This window comes from Ictidomys tridecemlineatus, chromosome 11 (genome assembly GCF_052094955.1).
Source record: "Ictidomys tridecemlineatus isolate mIctTri1 chromosome 11, mIctTri1.hap1, whole genome shotgun sequence".
Classification (NCBI taxonomy): Eukaryota; Metazoa; Chordata; class Mammalia; order Rodentia; family Sciuridae; genus Ictidomys; species Ictidomys tridecemlineatus.
Window position 1 is genome coordinate 68,330,319 of NC_135487.1, and position 24,032 is coordinate 68,354,350.

The 24,032-nt window shown below is 39.0% G+C and overlaps 1 protein-coding gene across 3 annotated transcripts in view; it reads left to right on the forward strand.

The window, feature by feature from the left end:
* Dnai3 (dynein axonemal intermediate chain 3) overlaps window positions 1-18,845 on the forward strand; it is a 58,987-nt gene extending 40,142 nt beyond the window's left edge. For 2 of the 3 annotated variants that reach the window (XM_078026628.1, XM_078026629.1), the window contains exons 17-23: window positions 3,768-3,898; window positions 6,072-6,135; window positions 11,668-11,798; window positions 13,283-13,487; window positions 14,948-15,039; window positions 16,202-16,324; window positions 18,389-18,845. In XM_078026628.1, the coding sequence (XP_077882754.1) occupies window positions 3,768-3,898; window positions 6,072-6,135; window positions 11,668-11,798; window positions 13,283-13,487; window positions 14,948-15,039; window positions 16,202-16,324; window positions 18,389-18,532 (890 nt within the window). In that variant the 3' untranslated portion in view covers window positions 18,533-18,845. The remainder of the gene's footprint in view (window positions 1-3,767; window positions 3,899-6,071; window positions 6,136-11,667; window positions 11,799-13,282; window positions 13,488-14,947; window positions 15,040-16,201; window positions 16,325-18,388) is intronic. The other variant, XM_078026630.1, reaches the window with a different exon arrangement.
* The last annotated feature ends 5,187 nt before the right edge of the window (window positions 18,846-24,032 follow it).

A 24,032-nucleotide genomic window follows, 5' to 3' on the forward strand; every position in this document is an offset into this window, starting at 1 on the left:
GGTCAAGCATCCTAAATATTATTGTTTCATATACTTTGTCTGTGTTTTGTGATTTTTTTTTTAGGTGAGATAGCCTAAGTTCAGTCCCAGTTGCTCCATCTTGACCTAAAGCAGATGTCTCTCTATAGTATATTTTTTTAAATGCACTGAAATATGATAATATATTTTTTAAACAAATTAATCTAAATTTTAATATTCATTAAGTGAGGATAATTTCTCTTTCCATCATATTTTTATAAATATTAGACTCCTAAGCTACCTCTTGCTGAAGGCTGCCTAAATATGGTACCATTTCATGACATAGAGGCCTTTTTTATCTCTAAAAGAAACTTCATTTTACTGTTGACACAGCCAACACTCAACAATAAGTGCATAAAAATAGATGTGGCCAGAGTATTATATAGAAATATTGTGCTCCTTTATATTTTTAAAGAATAATTTTTAATTATTTCCATATTGATGTCTGAGTTCATTCAACAAATATTTATAAAATTCCTGCAAAGACTCAGGCTCTGAGGGTACAACTGTAGAACAGATAAGTCCCTGTTTTTTATGGAGCTAATATTCTGGTGGGATAGACACTAAAATAAGTAATGTATATATTGACATCAAATTAAGGAAAGGCCTATTTAAAATAAGAAGCTTGCTATAATGCATCAATAAAAAATCAAAATACATAAATAAGAAGCTTACAGCATGTCCCATATGTCATCAAACCAGAGTATATATCATCAAATGAATGTTCTTTTTCCAGACAACATGATTTTATAGATGATTCTCAGAGAAAAGGCATTTTACATCAGTTTGTAACAGTAATGGATACATGTTTTTGGATTCCCAACTTAGATTCTAGTTGGTTTTAGGTCCCCTTATGCATGCCTGGCTCTTCATGTTTCAGGCAATTCTATAGTGCCTAAAAGAAGTAAATTTCATTTGTTAATCCCAGGAATCTTGCTAACTTTTTTTTTTTAATCTTTAAAGGCAGTCAGTCATTATATGGTCATTTTCTGCCTCCTGTGCAAACAGCCAGTTTTAAGGACTTTAATTGGAAAGCAATTATGGTATTTTGGATCTTTTTTGGACAAACTGCCAGTTATCTATCTATTCTAGCCAGACTTGGACCCTTTAACTAGAACACACTCATAAACACTTCAGCACATTTTGCTACTGATCCAGTATTGGCCCTCCTTCCACTGTGGATCACCAGTCCTGGATATTCCATTTTCTTTGAGATCTAATTGGTCTCAGTGTCAGTTTCTCATGCTCTGTCGCCATCTAGGGGCCAGAGACCACTCACCTTTTGCCTCCCATTTTAGGTCCATGACAATGCCCTTTGAAGAATTGAAATGATTTTAAGAAATCCTACATTTATTTTAATGAGGAATTCTTAGCTCTAAATGATTGTGAAATTCTTCTTTTACAAGAGCTTTCAGGGCCTGCCATATATTCTTCTAAACAATGTGGTATAGTGGTTAAGACTGTGAAGTTGATGGTCTAGGTTTAAATCTCAAAGTCACTGTTCACTATTTGACCAGATCATATTACTTTACCTCTCTTTGCCTTACTTTTTAGTCTGCTTGAAAACAGAGTGAGAAGATAAAGGGAGTAAAATATAAAGATAACTATCTCATAGGATATTGTGAAGAAAACATGAGTGAATACGCACAAAGCTCTAAGAACAGCACAATAAATGTTAATCACCATCTTTGAGACCTTTGGCAAATACTCAATCTCTTTGAACCTCAGTTTACTTATCCTTGAAGGAGGATTAATACATTCACACTTTGGAAGCTATTGCAAGGATTGAATGAAATGGTTCACATAAAGCACACAGCTCAGATCCTGGCTTATAATAAGCATTTGATGAATGTGAGCTACTAGTATTACTAACCCCCATGATGAAAAATCCATGACCTCTTAGGATGACTTTGAATTTATTAAATATCTAAAGATGCCCCACTCAGGTCTGAGTAAATGAAATTGATGGTAACATTCTTCTCTGGCCTCATCCTCTGGCACTACCACAATAAATTTTCCTGGAGCTCATCACTCATTCCTTGGTGTTGGTGATTTTCCTATTCTGCTCCTTCTTCAGTTCCTCCTCCATTTCCTGGCTCCATTTTGCCTTGCTGCTCTCATCATGAATGTACCTCAAACTTTAACTTCAGCTATACCCTTGTTGGTAACATAGTCTGCTCACGTGGCTCCCACTTTCTGGCTGAGAATGCTCCACTAGACCTCTCACAGGCCTGAATCCAACCCACCTGCTCAAAGTCAATGTGTCCAGTGCAGAATTCATGACTCCCAGCCCATCCTGCCTCTCTTCTCTTTTACAATATTACTTCTCATTTGCTTCTTGTTTTTCATTACCCTTGTTAGACCAGAGGCCTCCAAAAAATTTTAATTATTTATTTTTTAGTTTTAGGTGGACACAATATCTTTATTTTACATTCATATGGTGCTGAGGAACCGAACCCAGGGCCTCATGCATGCTAGGCGAGCACTCTACCACTGAGCCACAATCCCAGCCTGCCTCTGAGATTTTTGATCTTGTACCTTCTCAGTAAATATTTTTGAGTACAGATCTCCAATGTACATATAATTATTTATAACTTATGTACATGTAATGCTCTACTAATATATTTATGTACACTATTTAAAAAGAAAAGCAGACATTAAAACAAGGGTGAAGAATCTAAAATATTTTAATGATTTCATTTTATATATGAAACGAATAGAAATTCCTCTTTGATTTTCCTAAATGTGTATAAATTGTCTCTTTTAAGGAGAATAATGTGACTGAATGTGCCTCGTTATTTATTAAAACATTGATTTGCACTTTGTAAACAATTACTTAAGTGTCCAGTTTCTTTAAATCCCTGTGTTTGGGTTATTTCACTACTTGCTTTTAATGTCTTACCCAGTAAAAAAAGAGACCTTTCAAAACATATAGGTCCCAGAACAAAGGAAGTGTTGGTTGACTATGTCATTTATTAATTTTGTCCAGTATTATGCTAAAGATTTTTTAATGTAACATAAATTTTTAGTATAGCTAAAGTGTTCTTACCCTACTTTAGTTTTTGTCTGTTTGTTGGCTGGTTTTTGTATTAGTTGGTATTTCCCATAGATATAACCAGAGGGCAGACTGAGGAGGTGCAATGAGAAGGGTTTTGTGAACATGTATTTTTTGTACCATCTTTCCCAGAGATTTACTACTACATTTTTTAAAAAATAATAAATTATCTACAAAGATGCTTAAGACATATCTTTAAGATGGAAAAGCAGAATGAAAAGGTCAAATAGAAATGGTCCAATGTTTTAAAAAATGTGTGTGTGTGTGTGTGTATATATACATACACACACACATACAGAAAAGTCACTAGAGGGGAAAATACCAATATTTTAATAGTGGTTATCTCTAAGAGACAAGATAAAGAGTGACTTTTGTTCTTTCACTCATGTTTGTCTCTATTTTCCAAAGATTCAGGAAATGATATTTATTAATTTTAGACCATGAACTTTGTTTTAAGACAAGGTGACATCAAGTATTTTTTAAAAGAAGCATCTTCCTGATGGTGTTTGCATTTCAGCCCCTGGACTAATTATGCTCTTATGCTGCTTGCGTATTTAATTATGATATACGTCATATGCCACAGAACAGAACAGACTGGGACAGATGTATATGGCAAGGAATAGAAAATGTAAACTATATTTTTAAAAGATATTTCATGTAAATATGTGTTCTTGTATCTATGCTCCTCTGAAAGACAAAATATTAGCCCAGACCAAAGCACTGAAGGCAGGAGAAACTAGCCCGTACTACAATCTGGAAGGTGGTATGTCTGAGCAATTGAAGCCACTAGAAGACTTCTGCACAAAGTTCTTCGTGGGGACAGAGGTAAACAGGAATCCCCTGCTTTTAAAATCAATACCTAATTACACCAAAATATGAGATTATAGTCCTGTTTTATGTGTTTCCTGTACTAAGACTTATGGTGTTCAAATATTTTCCATGTTTTCTTTTGCTTATTTGCATTTGAGATTTTTAACCTTGTTGCCTCATAGATTCACAAATCTGAAAAAAAAAACCTCTATAAAACTAAGGACACTTTTTACTAATAATTTATTGATCAACCTGCAAGTATTCACTGAATACTTCACTGTATGGGGAAAAAAACATGCTAAGTATTAGAGATTTACTAAGAAAATACCACTTTCTTACTCTAACACAAGCTAGTGGGAAAGACTGTTAAAAAATTAATTCAGAAGATAAATAACCATTGAGTATAATAATGATAATGAATGCCATTTTCAGCACCTACCGTAATAACCAAAGCAAAACCACATTTATCAAACATTGTTATGTATCAGGATCTGTGCCAGGTGACCTTCCAAAGTATGACTCATTTAATCCCCAGAATAAAGGCCAATATTATTAGTCCCATTTTACAGATGAAAAAGTGAGGCTCAGAACTTTGTCTACAGTCAGGTGGAGATGCTCCTTCCACTCCCAGATCAACCAGGGGAAGATGCCACAGCTCCGTCTTAACAGAATGCAGTTTGCCTTCACAAGCTGGTACTCCAAGATGAATCCCCAGTCACGAGCTCTGGGGAGCATGGCACCTGCCAGGAGCAGTGCTCAACACTGACCAGAGATAAAGTGTGCCCTACAGTCCCTGTCCTCAAGGCACTTTCTGCCTAGTTAAGGAGCAGACACATTGACAGTGTGACAGAGGTCAACACCAGTCCAGAAACTGCCAAAACAGGAAGCAGGAGGGTTGAGGGGACATAAGCAGTTGAGAAGAAACCAAAAGGCTCAGGGTGAGAATATGGTTCCAAGCAGGAGTCATAGCCTGAGTAACATTTGGGAGTCATAAAAGTCCGGGATTTGTCAGCAGGTGGTGGCACAGAATGGTGCAGGAGGGAGAGCTATGCCTGGCACGGGGAACTGGAGTCCAATACCTGAGATGGCCTTTGGAATTCGGTTTAGTAAGCAGTGGGACACTACCAATAGACGTATGTTTTATAACTTGCATGTCACATCAAGGTTTTTTAAAAAAATTGTTTCAAATTATGGCAAAATATACATAACAAAATTGTCCATCATGACCATTGCAAGTGTACCATTCAGTGGTATTAAATCCACTCTTACTGTCACCATCCATCTCTGGAACTTTTCATCATCTCAAACCGGAACTCTGCACCCACTCAACAATAACTCCTCATTTTTCACGTTTCTGCAGCTCCTGGCAACCACCACTGAACTCATCCTTCACTTTGCATGAATCAAATGTGTTCTCATCTCCCCTCCCTGGCCTATACATCCGACTCTATCCCCTCCTCCTCCAATCTATCCCATCTCCTCTTTTTAAATACCCTCAGTCAGCTGGGTCAGTGTGGCGATTAGAATTAGGAGTCTACATCTGGGTGACCTTGACTAAGTCATTGAACTTCTCTGTTTCCATTTTCTCATGTAAAAGATGACAGTGGGGGCTACTGCCTCTCCACCTCTGTCATTCATTGGCCCTGTACGCTTCCCTCTCATGTGGCTCTTTCTTTTTTTTACACTGGGTCCTTCTGCCTTCCCTTCTTAAAATGGTCATAAGGTACTAACAGAATACATACTACTTGTTGTTTTATTTGGACTGAACTTAATGTTTCCTGTCTCAACTTTAAAAGGTAATTGAAAGGTAATTTTTCTTTTAGTCCATGAGTCGTTATTAAGTACTTTGTTACATGTTAAGAACAGATCACTGAATGAGTTGAAACTGATCATGGTTCAGCAAAAACTTTGGAACCCCAGAAGTCAGGCTTCTTTGTACATAGCACATTTCCATAGCCACCATGTTCTCTATGTCACTGTATGTATATAAATACCAACTCATTTTTTGTAAAACCAAGTACAGTCATGATTTCGATACCCTCTCATAATGTGATTATCTAATTATCATTTGATGACATTGAACTGTGGACTCATATTTGTCTTGGTTGCAGTTAGTCTGAGCACATGAATTTGAGGGTTTGTCTCCGAAGTTGTCATTGTATTCATCAGAAACCTGTAATATTTTTAGGAAGGTGAAGTGATATATACAGATTGGAAATTAGAAAGAGATCCTGACACTGGACGATTTATGAGTAAGTTTTGATGAGTAAGTTTTGTGGATTGCTCTGTTATTTATAAGATCTTCTTTTTAATTTAAACCATCCAAAGAAATATTGTGAAGTCCTGAGAGGCCTGGTCCTTGTCCTGCTCGTGGAAGGGAGAGCACCTGTTCTAATACATGTGTTACTTAAAATGAGGGCCTCTACTAAGTGGCATATTTGTCACCACAGAGCTTACTAGAAGAATATATAAAAATCTTGGATCCTACCCTGGGACCTATTGAACCTAAATCCAGGTTTTAATAAGATTTTCTAGGTGATTTATTTTTACCCCCAAATTTGACTTATATGATGCTTACATCACTGAGACACTTGAACAACTTAATTAAACAGTAACCCCAAACTCCTGCTCCCGTGATTTGGGCAGCTAAGCAAAGGTGCATGGGTCACACCCAGGAGAACAGGCACACCAATAAGCAAAGCTCCCTGTCTTTGATAGGCTCAGAGTCTTGGGATTCACTACAATTACAGCTGCTTACTTTAGACCTTTAAATTTTATCCCACCATGACAATGTAATTGTACCACATTTTCAAGTTTGAAATAACCATAAGCAAAGGAAGAGTTGGCTCTTGGAACTGCTAGCAGATAAAGGCTCTGGAAGGCTTCAGAGTACCATGTAGGAGCAGCACCCTGTGGAACAGTGGCTCAGTTTGCGGAGGAAATCTGGTCAGTTCTGTGGGTGTTCGGAAGAGTGGCAAGTGAATGACCCACAGAGGTCAGAGGTCAAAGCCACATCCTGCAAGGGACAGCTGTTGGGGCTGGCATCTTTACCTCAAACCTTCCCCCCCAGTCAGTCCTACTGATCTGGTTCCAGAGACCAGAGTCTGCCATCGACCTGGGAAGGCTTTCATTGTCACATGCCAACAGTGAAACAAAAGCTTTTAATCTTGAAGCAAAAGCACTTATATTTTCCTTCTATGGTATCCCCTGTCCAAAAACTCAAATATGTGTTGTTGACAATAGTGGGGCATCAAGAGAGGATCAGATGTGACCCAAAGAAGGATCAAGTTACACAGAACTGATTTTTTTGCTTTCCATTTATTCCTAATTCTATAACTTAAAATTGAACTCAAAATTAGATATTGGATAAAATGAATTATATTCAACTTCTTTTATGCTTCTTCATGTAATTTATTTATTCAATAATTCATGAATATTAATCGTGCATGTACTATATGCCAGTAGCTGTATAACACGGCAGTGGTTGTCACCACACTATTGAGACACTGGCTGAGGACCAGATGCCATGACTTGGTTGTGGACATGTAGGCACCAGTTTCTTCTGGTCTCAGAGATTCTCTTGAGGCTCCATCTCCTCCTAACAGTCAACTTCCTAAACTGCCTTTTGGAAGACCCATCTCAAACAGGTTTATTCATCTATTTTAAATGGATTTTTATTTTACTAGTAAAATAACAAATATCAGTAAAGTTAAAATGCAAGAGCTTTATGTTTGAAACATACTGTTATTGGCTTGTTCTTTCCCTCTTACTTTTATCCACTTATCAGGTGATTATTGAGAACCTGTTATGTGCCAGGCACTGGAGAGATCAAGATGACCAGGATATTATTCCACCTCAATAGATTTTCATGATCTATTGAAAAAATCCAACAAAACAAGTCAGACATCACACAGCCATTCGATCTATGGTTATTAGAAAATGCAAAGTGATGTGGGAGCCCAAGGAAGAACTGACTCAATATGGGGCTATTAAGAAAAGGTCCCACTGAAGAGAGACACAGTGGAGCTAGGTCTTGGAAAATAGATCAGAAGTTTCCATTTGGATCAGATGAGGAAAGACTCTAGGTACAAAAAATATATATCAAGGGCAAAAACACAAAAACCCTGAAGAGCAATGGATAGTTAGGAAAAAGGAAGAGTTCATGGCCAAAGCACAGCAATAGAGAAGGCAACAGGGGAGATGTTAGGGAGGACACTTGGTCCAGGTGGCAAAGACCCTTGAGCTCCCTCCTAAGAGCTTTGGACATTTTCCCAGAGCCATGCATATAATCAGAAAATCTCCTGGAAGGAGAGCAAAGATGGGCTGGTTTGTTGATAATACTCATAACGAAAACAGGATACTCAGTTGCAACAGCCCCAATGAGAGACAGTACTGAAGTCCAAGCATGGTTACAGGGGAGAGAGAGACGCAGGGGTCGACATGCCAGGACTCTGTGGCCAATGGAATGTGGGTAGTCAGGACTAGAGGAGTTGTTTTAATTTCTTGCATTTAGTTCATTTTAAAAATGGGAATAGCTTTAACTGCTAAAAGATTACGGTTAATACTTTAAATCATCAGTCAACTATTTTATAGCATGGAAAGCTGAAAAAAAAACCCATTATTCTCATTGAATAATGTTTGAAGTCCAAGGAAAGTCAATGTGTAGACGCTCTGCACTGTAAATTATGTGCCCTATTTGCCTTGTGTGAACTGGAGGGATGTCTCTTGGCACCTCCCATCCCAGTGTATTTCTTAAACAGTGTGGAGTTTTCTGAGTAAAGGTTAGGCACCTACTGTGGCCTGATGCTCTGGGCTCTGCTTATCTCAAATATATAACCAGGCAGGAAGGAGAATTTCTTCTTCTTAGGAGATGTTCCTGGAAGTCAGATTATACCCACTGAGATGTGTGTGATAAAGAAGACTGAACCAAACATTTCCAGATGATCTAAGTGACAAGCCAAGAAATGCAGATTCGGAATGGTGACAGCTGACGTGTTATTTCCTTTAGTCTGCTCTCAAGTTGTCAAATCAGCACATGCCATGTGCCAGGCACTCTTCCAAGCACTTTCTATGAGTTAACTCATGTAATTCACCTCATAGCAGCCCCATGGGTAGCTGCCATAGGTGGCAGTGCTGGCATTGATGCCAGCATTTGGTCACATATGCCACCAGTCAATGTTCTTAACCGCATGACCCTACTGAATCCCACAAGAGACAATGACTTAGAAAAACTGCTTTTCCGCTTATTATAATTTTCTTTTAGTGATCTGGCCCAGAGGCCCTGGCACTCCACTTAATAATTTAAGACAGCTTCATTCATTGCTGAATGGCCAACGGGTCTTTCAAAGAACAAAAGGAAGAAAAAGGTTTTATGGGCTGTTATTTTAAAGAACAAACCTGGGCCGGGGGTTTAACTCCTTGGTAGAACCCTTGTCTGGTGTATGAGGCCCTGGGTTTGGTTCCCCAGCACTAAAAAGATAAAATAAAAAAATTTTAAAATCCCCAAACCTTTATTGTTATGGATATTACTGTCACTGCAGTTCTAGACTACAGAAGGGCCTGCTCATCAGGGTAGGGAAGCTTAGTTAACCCTGAAGGCAACACCAGACCCTGAGACACAGGGGCAGCAGCAAGAAGACAGCCACTGGTTTCCAGAGTCTCCTGTCTTAATCTACTAGGTCACTTCAAGGTGGCCTTTAGAAGTATGTCTTCTGTACTGTCTTCAAGGTTGGGCTCTGGGTAGAGGAAAATTGCCCTTTTTTTTTTTTTTTTTTAATCCAGAAGTGCTATGTTTACATTTTTATTTATTTATTTTTCCTAATAAGTTTTTTTCCAAAAAAATTTAATTGTGGCAATATACACAGAAACTTGCCATCTTAATAATTTTTAAGTGCACAATTCAGTAGTGTTAAGGATATGCACATTGTTCTGTAACCAATCTCAACTCTTTCTTCTTGCAAAACTGAAACTCCACACCATCTAAACACTAACTCCTTATCCCTCTTTTCCCTGGTCCCTGGTGACCACCATTCTGCTTTCTGTCTCTAGGAACTTGTCTACTCTAGGTACTTCATATAAGTGAAAACATAAAGTGTTTACTCTTCTGCAACTGCCTTATTTCATTTAGCATAATAGCCTTAAGATCTATCCACAATGTAGCATGTATCATAATTCCTTCTTTTTTTAGGACCGAATAATAATCCACTGTCAGTCTACATCACATTTTATTTATCCATTTCACCATCAATGAACACTTGGGTTGCTTCTACCTTTTGGCTATTGTAAATAATGCTGCTATTAATGTGGATAGAAAAACCCTTCTTTATAAGGTCTTCTAAGATGTAGTAGATCTTTTTATACTTCATGTTCCATCAGTGTTCTGGGGACAGGGGAAGAACAACCCCAGCTCCCACATAACTACTACAGTGAGATTCAGAACAAGATCGTGATTTTGGTGTAAAGTAACTAGACATTTTGGTTTGGGCTTTGACATGAGGAATGAGGAGCATCGAGCTCTGCAGACAGGCCTAGGAGAGAATAAACCCAAGCAAAACCTTCCTGTGCTCTGGGTGAAGAGTCCAGAAAAGTGGGAAGACTCTGTGGCCTGGGGCAGAGACTAACATCAACTCTGATCTTCCATCTGGAATGTTCCTTCTTTAGTGCCCTCCCAACCCTTTGCAACAAGTGGCAACCTCACAGAGCCAATTACTCTCATCAGAAATGTAGCTTTTGGGGCTAGGAATGTGGCTCAAGTGGTAGCACGCTCGCCTGGCATGCATGTGGCCCGGGTTCGAACTCAGCACAACATACAAACAAAGATGTTCTGTCCACCGAAAACTAAAAATATAAATATTAAAATTCTCTCTCTCTCTAAAGAAAAAAAAAGAAAGAATTTTAGCTTTTGTTCTCAGCACTTCATCTCTTACTCTCCTTATCTGAGTGGTCTCCACATCCCAGCTCACATATATTTCTTGATAATCCACTTTTCTCCACTGCACCTTAATCCAAGCCACCTCCCTCTTTCCCCAGAACTACTGCAGCAGCCTCCCCTGTTGTCCCCTCTTCACCTCTACCTGCCTCTAATCCATTCCCCCACAACAACCAGAGGCCCTTTAGAACCGCCAATCAATTTGTCTCCTTTCTAGGACTCATTAAAACATACTACCCTTAGACTAGACTCCAAACTGTCCTGCAAGACCCTGCATGGTCTGGACCTTTCCTGGCTCATGTTGTGATTACTAAACTCTGGTGCTGATTTCCTCAGGTGTACAAAGGTATCAAACACTTTCCTCCTCAGGACTTTGGTGTGTGCTGTTCCCTCTTTCTAGAATCTTCCTCCACACCAATGTCTTCCAATGTCCATGACTAATCGTCAGAGAAGGCTTTTCTGACCATCATTCTAAATGACAAATGTTCCTTGTTACTTTCTTGTAATATTTTTTCTTTAATAACAGTCTCTACCATACTTTAATTCTATATGTTAGGATTTATTTACTGAGCATCTGTCTTTCCCGCTAGATTTTTAAGCTCCATGAGGGCAGGATCACATCGTTTACTAGCCATTGTTTACCCATCCATCTTGGCACATGTAGGCAATCTACAGATAATATTTATTGATTCCCTGAATGAACTAATGAATGAGTAAATGAATAAGAAGACGAAGTATTCCTCTGAGCCTGAAAAGTAGCCCTGGTGGGAAATTCTCCAGACCTTTTCATAGAAAGATGAGGAGCTATCCCTTATAAATTCATTCACCCCCAAAATGGTCTTTTCCACTCCAACAGCAAAGAAACCAGTGAACATCTACACTGTCCATGATGGAGCTGTCCACACTGTCCAGAGATCACCTTTTTACAATGACATTGTCCTCACCATTGGTGGGTGGAATGTGGCTATTTGGAAAGAAGGTGTTATGGTAAGTGGCCTGTGAAATGGAAGAGTGGGGGTGTGGCCCTTTGTTCTTGGGAAAGACAATAGGAACAATGGCCTATTCTGACATAACTGCCTTTGGGTACTTTTTTAGAAAAATTAGAACAGATGGCCTGCGCCCCAGCTTGTCAGCAGAACCACCTTAAGCCTTTTTGAAAACATCCATTTGCTTTTCTTTCCTGCGGGCAGTAAACAGCAAAGCAAGTCCCTTGTTCTCCGAATCCTTTTCTTGGAAATAATACACACCACAGGTGGTTGACGTGGCTGGTGTTTTTGCCTCCCTTTAAAATGCAAGATGGGAGGCTGGGTGGAGTCCAACGGGAAAACACTGAGTCTCTCATCTTCTGCTCCAGCTTTTCTTCTGGAAGCTTCAGAAAGAGGGAATAAGTGGGCTCAGAAGTCCATCACCAGGCAGATGATCGCCTGTCAGAGACATGCATGGGTCACAGGGAGGCAGGAGGAAGAGTCTGGTCAAGATTAGGAAAGGGGCTGGATCCAGGTAGAACATAGATTTCTTGACCCTAATGGTTTCCCCTTTGCAACTCTAACTTACACAAGTAATAGAGAAATGTATCTGAACATCTGTACAAAGTTGTCACTGAAAAAAATTGGAAACTACGTAAATAGGCATCAACAAACGACTTCTATTTTATAACAATCTACATCTGAATGTTTACATGTCTTTTTACAATGAGCTAACATTGTAGTTAAAGAAATAAAAAAAGAAAATTCAGGCAAGATAGTTCGTAGACCATGCGGGCCAAGACCCTCATAGAGACTGAAGGAGCAAGAGAGGGAGACATAGGCAAGAAGAGGTTTGAAGTTTCACCTCTAGAAGTCCAGGAAGCCATGATACCTTCTTTTTCCATGGGAAAGGTTCCTACCCGTGTATTGGAGGGTATGAGGCAGGTGGTTTAGCTTAGTCCCTGCAGATGCCCATAGACAACCTGGTTGGTTGATGGACCCTGGCAGTTGATGGAAGACATAATCCAATCAACTCTGTGAAAAGTTCCCCAAATCAGAAAATTATCCCAAGGTAGATAGATAAAAGACATAATCTCAAGATGCATTGGTGGTCTAAAATCTCTTCCAAATACTTTTGTAAGCCATCAGATACTCTCATCTGAAGTTAATTAATTAGAATTTGCCAGCTCAGCTCTTGATTTTCAACATGTGTTTCACAGCTGGTATTGATAGGTGGGTATTGATAGGACCCTCAATAGCTCAATTGGAAGGTTCAATCTTGTTTAAAAGCAACTAAGACAAGAAAAAAAAAATAACCTATGAAAACAAATAATAAAGAAAAGAGCTTTTTTGTATTCCACCCTCACAACAAAAAGACTTTCCAGTGGGATAATTTTGCTGTTAAATGATCATGGCCAGCTGAGTTATACTTTAAGAAAATCATTGCGTTTCTCTCCAGCAATAACAAATGCTTTTAACCTGTCTTTTCAAAATTTTGCTTGGAAGTATGGACCTCTCCTTCAGTCATGCTGTGCACCAAAAAGGTACACCTCGGGACACTGGTCCCTGACAAGGCCTGGAGTTTTCTATATTGGCAGAGAAGACGGATACATCGATGTCTGGGACCTTCTGGAGAAAACCCATGAGCCAGCTCTGTCACAAAATATTTGCATAACTATGATCACCAACATCAAGCCCTGGACCTTTTCCTGTATGTTAATTCTAAATAAATGAGCTATATCCTTTTGGGTAACTGAGAAACATTTTGACATTCATTTGGAAAGTATCCAGTGTTTTCTCTCAGGTTTTGGTTTATCTTTCCACCCCATTCTCTCTTGTCCTTCCTCATTCTTTCCTTCTTCCATCTTTCTTTTCTTTCCCTCCTTCCTCATCCTTCCCCTTCTCTCCTGCTCTCAAACCTTGGGTACACCCAGAGCTTCCCATACTGTTTGGCCTCGTTGACAATGATTTCTGATACACATTTACCATGTCAAGCTTGATGGGAAACATCCTTCTTGTCCTCTTGGGGTCAGACAGGATCATCCCTGAAGTTTGGCTACTTTTTGCTGTTTCTTTTCCATATAAAAATATTTTTGTCTCTTTTTTATTATAATTTATATTTTGTGACATTATGTCACTTTTGTGATTTTTCCTGTGGGCCCTATCAAGCAGTTCTCTTCACGAGATCAAATGATTCTCTGGGGTTATATAGCTATTTAAACTTTAATCTTTGGATTAAGGATGAGGAAAAGGTAATATGCAGCAAAACAAGCATACACCCAGGACTGTGTCTATGAAAGAGCAAATTTATTTCCTTTTCCCCAATTTTTCTATTTCATTTAAATGGTACTTTCTGGGTAAATCCAGCATATTTGCCTTTTCTAAAAGAAGTTCCCTTTTGTTTCCAAAGGTGTATAGGCAAGAAGTTGTCGATCCATTTCTCTCAGAAACATTAGATTCAGAAACTTTTGTCATCAGCATCTGTAGCGTATCACAATCTGGGTACTGCATAGCTATATGTGTCACTAATGTATGTTTCCCTATCTTTGGTACAAAACATTGTTTTTGTACCTGCAGGGATCATGAGTCTAGGATTCAACCATTTGAACTAGATCTTCTGAAAATGAGAAGAAAGTATACTGACATATATAACGAGATAGAAAATTAAAATTCTCAAACACTTAATGTATTTTGCCCATTTTAAGTGATTCAAGTAAGCAATTCGGTTTTGTAATGAAGACTGTGGTTCTGGCTATGTCTTTGAATTTCAACTGGTATTCTTTTAGCCCTCAGGGTGTTTGGTGAAAATATGTTTCATGGCTTTTCTTTGAAAATCTTTCCATGTGCCCTCCTTACTTTCTTCTCAACTCTGACAATGAGTCCAGCCACAGAGAAGCCGGCTGTCAGCCATACTCCTCATATGGATGCCAGGAAAGCAAGGTCTGAGGTGACAGGGAGGCCAAGGAAGACTCAGAGTCTTAGCTTTCATTTCATCAACTGGAAAAAATGACTTTTACATGTTTATATGTTTCAGTCATGAACATCTGATGAAGCTGCCAAGATCACTGTAACCACAGCACGTCCCTTGGGAAACCACAAAACAAAACACATTGCCTATTTAGCCTCTGAAGCTGAATTTGCTGAATTTTCTCTCTCTTTTAAATCTTTCAGCTAAGCAACAATTTATAGCCATAGCTGACTATTATGGAACACTGCATATATTAGAAATTCCATGGACATTAAGTCACCCTTCCCTCAATGAGGTTAGTGACTTTTAGTTTTGAAGATTTGTGTGACTAGACATTGCTGAGGCATATCTTAAAAGTGTGTTAAAAATGGCAGCATGTTTGCTTTATGAGAAAACAAAAAAACTAATGCAGTAAAAAAAAAAAAGGAGATATATTTCTCTTAATAGGAGTTCACTAGTTTGAAGCTAGAAAAAAAGACCTAACACGAGGTGGGAGAGAAGGCAATTAGATGAAGCCCAGAGTCATAGAAAAATCAGTTTGGGAATTCATAATCATAAATAGTAATGTTTTCAGATTGTAACTAGATTTTAGCCTCCCAATTTCAGTGAAGTTCTTTCCTTAGAACCCAGGTGACATGTTTATGCATCTTTCTGTCCTCCTCCTCCCACCTTAGTATATTGCAGGCCTCATATTCGAACTGACAATATTCTGCACCCCTCCCCCAAACCTGGTACACACTACCCAAGAGTTTAAAGCAATGCTAATAATGAGGTTATAAAAAGAAAATCAATGAATAGAGATGCATAAGTATATACACAACCAACATTAAATGCACAGATTGTAACCCACTGCACATCCCAACAACAACCTGCTTACTGGCAGGTGACACACTTTCCCTCGTCCTACTCAGGTTGCCTTCCTGAGGACTCTGCTGACTTTTCAGCTTCTGTTCTTATTTTCACATATTAAGCCCTTCAGGGGACTAGGAGTTCAGCTCTACGTCAGTCCCTTCAGGGTCTCCACTGATATCCTCATCTGGGTTTTCTAAGTTCAGCTGATGACATGAAATATCCTTCAAATCAAGGAAGAAAAAGGGAAAAATATTCCTACTATGCAATAGCAGATATTTGCAGCCCCCTCCTTCCAACCTACTTCTTTCCCAAAAACCTCCAAGTCACAAGGACCTAAATCTAAGCACATATTGAGCTAGCTACTCTGGTAGTAGGCAGGTGGGTACAATTTCCAAATTACATTCACCTCAAGGATTAGAAGCATCCCAAAGTAGATATCTCTCTCACGATTAGGTAGATGGTCACTAGGTCATGTCAGGATGGACTAAGTAGGTTGGTCAGGTAGGTGGCCTGCCTCATTACAAACAGCAGGAATTCTAAGAGTCTGGGACAGAACATAGAGCTTCCCTGTGGGTTACTGTCTCACAAGCCATTGTTTCTAACAGATAGCAAGTGTTAACCACTACTTCGAAAGAGAAGTCAAGCATCTGGAATATGTAGAACAGCGCAAAAATATTCGTGAGCAAGAAAAGAGAGAAATGGAACTAGAAATGGAGAAGAAAAAATTTGTAAGTTAAATTGTAGAAATGAAAGTTGTTTTCCCCCTCACACCCATGGAAATATGTGCATTTGGCTTTTTCCCCCATTTCCCCAGCCTTCTCTCATTATGAGAGTCAAGAGGGCTCTTCTTTGATTTGCTGAGCTTCAGTTGTCTCGTGTGGAAGATAGAAATATTAGTAACTACCTTTGATGATGATTACTGTAAGACTTTCAGTTAAATAACCTGACAAATAGTAGACTGTCTTCAAATGAGAGCTACTATAACTATAATGGCAGATGACAGACAAGGAGAGAGTGAATTTTCCTATAATATAATATATTGGAGCTGTGCATGACACTTGAAATAGAGAAGAATTTGGTACAGGACACACCCATCTTTAATTCCACCAAAAAGGAACCTAGAACTCTAAATCAAGCTCTCACCCTCCTCTTTCTCAGCTTTTCTTTGTTTTTTTTTATGAATTCTATAATTCTGATCTTCATTTATCCACTGGAATTTGGGTCTTTTCAATAGTCTGTTAATTAAGCTCTTCTCTCCTTTTCCCTTGAGATTTTTACTTCTCTTTGGTTCATTCCATCCCTTGCCCGTTGTCACCAATAATTTTATGTTTGGTCCTAGCAGTAGTCTCCTTATAGCCAAATGCATAGCATCCTTAATTATTTAGGTGAGACCTGAGTTCCCTGTTAAAAGCACCAACATGTGGAAATATCGTAACATACTGCACTAGCCAATAGATTAATAATATCACTTACTGATAGATAACTAATTTGTGCAATAGAAGCAGAGGAACTCATTTCAAAAACATTGCTTACTTTTACAAATTATGCATTAATGCCAATTAACTCTTCATCGAGTTCCACTGCTACCAAAAAAAAAAAAAAAAAACGGTTTTAGGTTTTTCTTGTTCACACTTAAAAACATTCAATGAAATTATGTGGTGGGATATATCTGCCACCCTTCCCTTACCCAAGTAATTATCCAAATTTTTTATGCGTGTTTATATATCATAGCAACAACTTCAAATTACCGACATCAGTGAAAACAAAGTAGAATTATGGAAACTCCAAAAAATAACTTGCATTTGAAATATTTTTTAAATGAGTGGATATTACAATAGTCATATCTTAAAATTGTGTTACTTTAAAGTTTCCAGAACCTTTCCAACTACTTCTTGTAACATCATTTCCATTTGACACATTATCTTCTTGTAAGTAGAGCTGCCACTTCTCAAATTTTCTCTGGAACTAGATCATGGATAAGTGAATGGATTTCAAAGGGCTCTTCTGTTACATTTGGATGATGAATAAAGTCACTAAGGAAAAACAATGTGAGTCAGAAATATCCCCTGAGAAAGGGGGGGAATGAGAACAATAGCAATATGAACCTCAGAGGATTGCAGTGGGGATTTAAGTGAATTAAAATATTTCCATATTTCCAGCACTGAGACAGTGATCGGTACCTAGAAAGTGCTAGTCAGAGGTCAGGGGAGGATCCTATTTTCCTGGCTGGACTTCATGAATGCCCTCTGGATGCCAGGGATGAGGCTCCAACCCACAGACCCCAGGGAAATGATACAGCATCTCTTTGCCACCATCGAGTCTGGACACAGCTCACTTCTCAAAGGATAATAATAATCACAGCTCTAACAGCATATGAAATGGGAATCTTTCTAATTGAAATTTCAGCTGGAGAACCAGAGCTGGGTAAAGGAGTAGTAGCCATGTGATCCACAAGCTATGCCTTTTCTATGGGATTGAGGGGAGGGAGAACTTCAAAAGGATTCTGCAGCCTGTAGTCAAGTTACTCTCCCTCCAGGCCGTGAGAGCCAGGAAAGAGTTAAGGGAAAGAGGGCTTTCTTTTACTTTTGGAGAGAAGCACTGGAGAGAGCCAGGCCTTCACTTCTCCCCATTTCCCCACCCCTGCACATGGACTGCCCTCTAGCCCTCCCACCCTCCCCGGCCCCTTCTGGAGAGCCCAGTCACACTAACTATTCAAAAACAGCTTCTTCTAATTCTTTGATGTTTTTATCTATCAGCAATTTCTAGAGATGTCTTGCTATTTTTCCTCCTAGAAAATATATCAGATGTCAAAAGAACAAGTGGAGGCTGAACTGAAATTGGAATACGAGGCTTATTTGGAGCTGGAAAAGAGTGTCCTCATCAATCTTGGCCTAGCCAAAGAGACAGAGAAGGTGCCATACATGGACATCATATAGGAAAGTATCTGAAGGGGTACTTGTGGGGGGGGGGTCTCTGTGGGTCTTGTTTTATTTGTTATTTTGTATAAGATGAAATTGAACATATGTAGTTTTACTTATAGGCTTTTATTGCATTTCTATTAAAGTATTTGGATTATAACAATAAAATATGTTTAAGTTTTGTACTGAGTGTGCACTGAATTTTGTACCTGCATATAAGAGTTTTCAACAACAACCAAAAAAAAAAAAAAATGTCATTTTCCTGCCAGGAGACCCTCCCGGCTCAAATCTGTTCCTTATCTTCCTAAAAATAAAGCTGACTGGCACCTTCCTGCTTAGCCCTTTTATTAATTCCCCACAATCTATAATCCACTTCCCTTTACAGCCCAGTGTCATATTCTGTGGCAGCTCAATTTCACACGTTATCATTTCCTCCTTGTGCCTGGGTGCCAAACCCCCAGCACCACACCAACAGGACGACAAAGACAGTGGGTACCGGGTTCTGGACACGACTCAGAGGAAAGTCTTTAGCTTTTCACCATGTGTGATGATGGGTCTAGGATTATTTTAGATGACCTTCGTTAGATAAAGGAAGTTGTCTTCTTTCTCTGCCACCTAAGTTTTTATTGTTTCTCATGAATGGATCTTAAACCTTATCAAAGGTTTTTCTATACCTACTTGGCCTCATACTTTCTTTTAGTCAATTATTGAGCTTCTATGGTTAAATTAACCTTAGATAAACCCAACTCAGACTCCATCTGTTATTTTTTTTTAAATGTGTTTATCTCTAGATTTTATTTGTTAGAACTGTGTTTAGCACATGGCCCTATAATTTGTGCAGTCTCACAGGGGAAGCTCTTTTTGGAGAGAAGAACAAAAGCAATGTGATCAGTAGGCGCAAAATTTGATTTCTGCTTCTATTCGGATGAATTCCTATTAGAGTTGTCTTACTTTTTTCTGCACTTGGATCTTGGGTTGAATTCACCAGGTCTCATGGTCTTAAAAACTACCTGGACTTCTCCCAGAAAACCAAGAGCCACGGAGCCATTTGACTCTCTACCTCCACTTGGAGGTAATAGTCATTTCAAACTTCAACATGCCCCAAACTGAGTGCCTGACTTTCCTTCCCTCCAAAACCCATTCCTGACAATCCTCTCAGCCACCACGCTTCTGGCTGCTAGAGCCAAAAAGCTCGGGGTCATCCTTCGCCCTCTTTCTCTCACAGTCCACATCCATCTGCTCACAAATCTTGTGGAGTACACCTTCATATACAGCCAGAACCTTATCATGTCCCTCCTCCCTCACAGCTTCACCATGGTTGGAGTTTGCCATCACCTCTGGTTCTCTCTGTTTCCGTGTCCTCTACCTCCCTTCTCGCTCTATGACAGCTAGGCTGCTATTTTTAAATGAAAGTCAGGTGCTATATCATTCTTCCCACAGCTTCCTAGCTCAAGTTGTTACCGTGCCTGCAAGCCTCCGTGTGCTTCATTGTTACTGGGTCTCATCACTCATTCTCTCCTCCATGAGACCTACACCAGTCATGTTGACCTCCTATTCACTAAATGTGTGAGGCATGTTCCAAACCCAAGGCCTAGGTACTGCACCTTCTCCAGAGATAGTCCTTGTTTTATTTTCATGCACTCACTAAAAAAAAAAAAAAAAAGTATTAAGATTTTACTGTGTGCCAGACTCTACACTTTTAAACTGGTGACCAGTGAAGCTGATATTTGAGCAAAGACCTGAAGGGAGTGAGGAATTTCACCTATAATCTTCTGGACGTGTATTCCATAATCCAGTCCTCCATCCCTCAGTGCAAAAAATGCTTAGACTACAGAGAACAGGAGTGGTCATGGGTATGTGACATAAACCACTACAGAGGGCTAAGCACTTTGTTTTCTCAAAATCAGGATTTTATTAGCATAGAAGATGGGGTAAATAATGAATATTGAATAAGTGTCTGCCTTGGTTATCAAGAAAAGAACTTCAGTGGTGCATGCCCATAATCCCAGCAGCTTGGGAGGCTAATTCAGGAGGATCACTAGTTCAAAGCCCACCTCAGCAAAAGTGAGGCTCTAAGCAACTCAGTGAGAACCCATCTCTAAAATACAAAATAGGGCTGGGGATGTGCTCAGTGGTTGAGTGCCCCTGAGTTCAATTCTGGTACAAAATAATAATAATAATAATAACTTTGTATAATGACTAGTATTTAGTAAGCCATAAGTAACATTTTGCTATTATTTCCCCTAATTTACAAATACAAAATGATTACAACATTTATGCTATAGAGACTAAACATGGGATTCATCATATTAGTGACTACAACTACTATCAGTTTAATATATTTTCATTCTGTGTTTGGAAACTCAATTTTTCCAAGTCCTCTCATGTCCCTATCCTGTGGCTACCAATGGGGTCTCATTAGCAGCCAGAACCCAAGATTTGTGAATTCTTGTTCCAACTGCTTATCAGATATCTCAACCTTCTGTAAAGAGCCCCTACGCGTGTCTAGTACCACTTGGGATAAAGATGGAGTCACATATGTCCAAAAAAACAGCTGAAGACCACCAGGCACTCAAAGCTCCCTTCTTCCAAAATGCTAGAGTACATAATAACTTATGGCTGGGACAGTGTTCCTGGGAGTTGAAGTCGTAACAAGATGAAAACACCAAGCAGAATTAGATGCACAAAGGATTTGCTGGGGGAGAAAGAGGGAGAAACAAGGGAGAGACTTCATCCCTCAACGCCGATCTGTATGAATAGAAGGAGAGAGGAAAGGGCAGAGGTCGTGCAGGATGTGTCTCAGGTGGCCAGATATGGTTTAATGATTTTCTTGTTCTTCCCTTTGACTCCAAGGCTTTGGAACTTGAGCAAACTCACACAGCTGCCATGGGATGAGATCTCTCTGAGGCTTTTCAGCCTCTCGAGCTGATGTCCTTTTCTCTGGCCCAGACCTTCTGTTTGGCAGACGTGCTACATCTCAGCAAAGAGCATGCTTGAGGCTCAAGCTAAGAAGCAAAACACCTAAAATGGAAGATGTAGGAATATGGGCATGAATGAAAACAGAGTTAACTGGTGTACTTCCTTCCTAACCCCATGGCTCTGCCCTGTCCCCTGTTGCCCATTCCTTCCAAGCTGTACTTTGGGTCAATCTGGTCTTCTTTCTCTATTCATAGGTTCTTTGTTCTGGCCTACAGGGTAGTAAAAATAGGGAGAGCTTTAGAGGCTGGAGTCCAGAGCCCGGCTTCATGCCCTGGGCAAGCTGCACTGTCCTCTAAGTCTTGGCTACCTCATCTATAAAATGGGAGTGGTGATCATACCTACCCCAACTCACAAAAATAATGTGAAGTACCTGAGCATTGTTGGCCCTTAATGGATGTTGTCTCCTCTGCTTGGTCTCAGGCACAAGGACACATCCACCAGTGTTTCCTCTGCCCCAAATAATAATCTCTGATTTTAACATTTTGGTTACTATTAATAATGGGAATGTCTCCCACTCTTAAATGTGACTTAAGCAGCAACTGTGCACGTCTGGCTTAATATTAGCTTTTGATCATCCTGAGACCACAAATATTGGACACTATTTAAAATCTGAAGAGTAGCTTTCTGTTTTGCAGAAATTAAAATGCTATTTAAGAAATGAATCATTCTAATAATATCTGACTTATTTAGATCAAATTGAATTGTTATTCTGCATTATAAATCCTTTTTATTCACCAAGAAATGTGTAATTAAACCAGCATATTTTCAGGTCCTCAAATAAACACATCATCCCTGTGTACTTCAGATGGAAAAGCAATTAACTCCAGTAGTCAGTGGCCCATGAGCTCCTCTGCAGCTTTGCTAATCCACCACTGTAAATAATTAACATCTCTCTGTGCCCTAGTGCCCCATGGCTCTGCCCAGGGTAGGCGGCATTCTACCCCGTTGCTAGGCTGCCATTGCCAGGGCAGATACTGTATAACAGAGCTAGATCCCTACTATGGAAATAAAATATCTCAGTGAAGGGCAGATTAAATCCTGTGAGATGAATCCATTTCTTGCATGGCTGATGAGCTGTTTGAGGGTCACAGGTTCATGTAAAACAAGTGCACATAGCAGAATCCCACACACCCAACCAACTTTTATTGAGGAAACAATGGTTAAAAAGAAAATGTGTAATTACTTTCTTGTCAACAATTATGACTCAAAATATATACATGGTGAGTATGGCAAATGATATAGGTTGTATTTCCCTGTAACAATGCCCACACTCAAATATAGGCAGAGAGTAAGGTTTCTCTAACTAACCTGCACTGTGACATTCTAGGATGTTTTTATTCTTTTACAGAGAAGAATTAGAAAAATGTAAAATAGAAGATTTTACATTCTCCCTTATCATCTAGAGATACATTTTCCAGCTCTTTTTAGGGGCCATATTTTTTTTAATTTTTAAATTTGTTTTAATTAGTTATACATGACAGTAGAGTGCATTTATGCATTTTGATATATCATTCATAAAAGGGATATAATTTCTCATTTTTCTGAGTGTACATGTTGTTGCAGAATCACATTGGTCATGTAGTCACATATATACATACAGTAATAATGTCTGTTTCATTCTACTATCTTTCCTATCCCCACACCCCTCCCCTCCCCTCCCTTCACTTCCTTCTACCTAATCTAAGGTAACTCTCTTCTCTAGTTCCCTCCTTATTATGAATTATTATCCACACATTAGAGAAAACATTTGGCCTTTGTTTTTTGGGGGATTGACTTATTTCGTTTAGGCACCAGAACAGAGACTCTGCGCCTAATAGAAGAAAAAGTAGGCCCAGATCTTCACCATGTAGGCCTAGGATCTGACTTCCTTAACAAGACCCTTAAAGCTCAAGTAAAACCAAGGATCAATAAATGGGATGGATTCAAATTAAAAAGCTTATTTTCAGCAAAGAAAATAATAATATGAGGAGACAGCCTGTAGATTGGGAGACAATCTTTACCACATGCACCTCTGATAAAGCATTAATCTCTAGGATATATAAAGAAATCAAAAAATTAACATCCAAAAAAAATAACCTAATCAATAGAAGGGGCAATATTTTTTTAAGAATAATAATTCTCTTTGAAAAAAAATTGTTAAAATTAAACAATATAGAATCAAGTCTTAAGTGCTGATGGTCTGCTTTATTTCAGCCTTAGTACGCAAGCTAAATTATAAACTGAAATTGATACCAGCTTGTCATTTTTAAAGACATTTCTAGGCTGTATGGCTCTGAATGTAATAATAAAAAATGAATTGAGGATTTATCATTTTGATGACCAAATTCAAGGTTCATCCAAGTGTCAGCACAATTCAGCTAACAGTCATGTCTGTAGGACTGGGCAATAGGTTTTCAATGTCGTCAGAACAGAGAGAGCCCAAGCTCAGCCACTCACTAGGTTTATAATGCTGGGCAAATCACCTTCATTTCTTCATCCAACAAATAGGATAATTCCCATGGCATGGAACTATAAAGATTAAATAAAACAAATGAAAGTA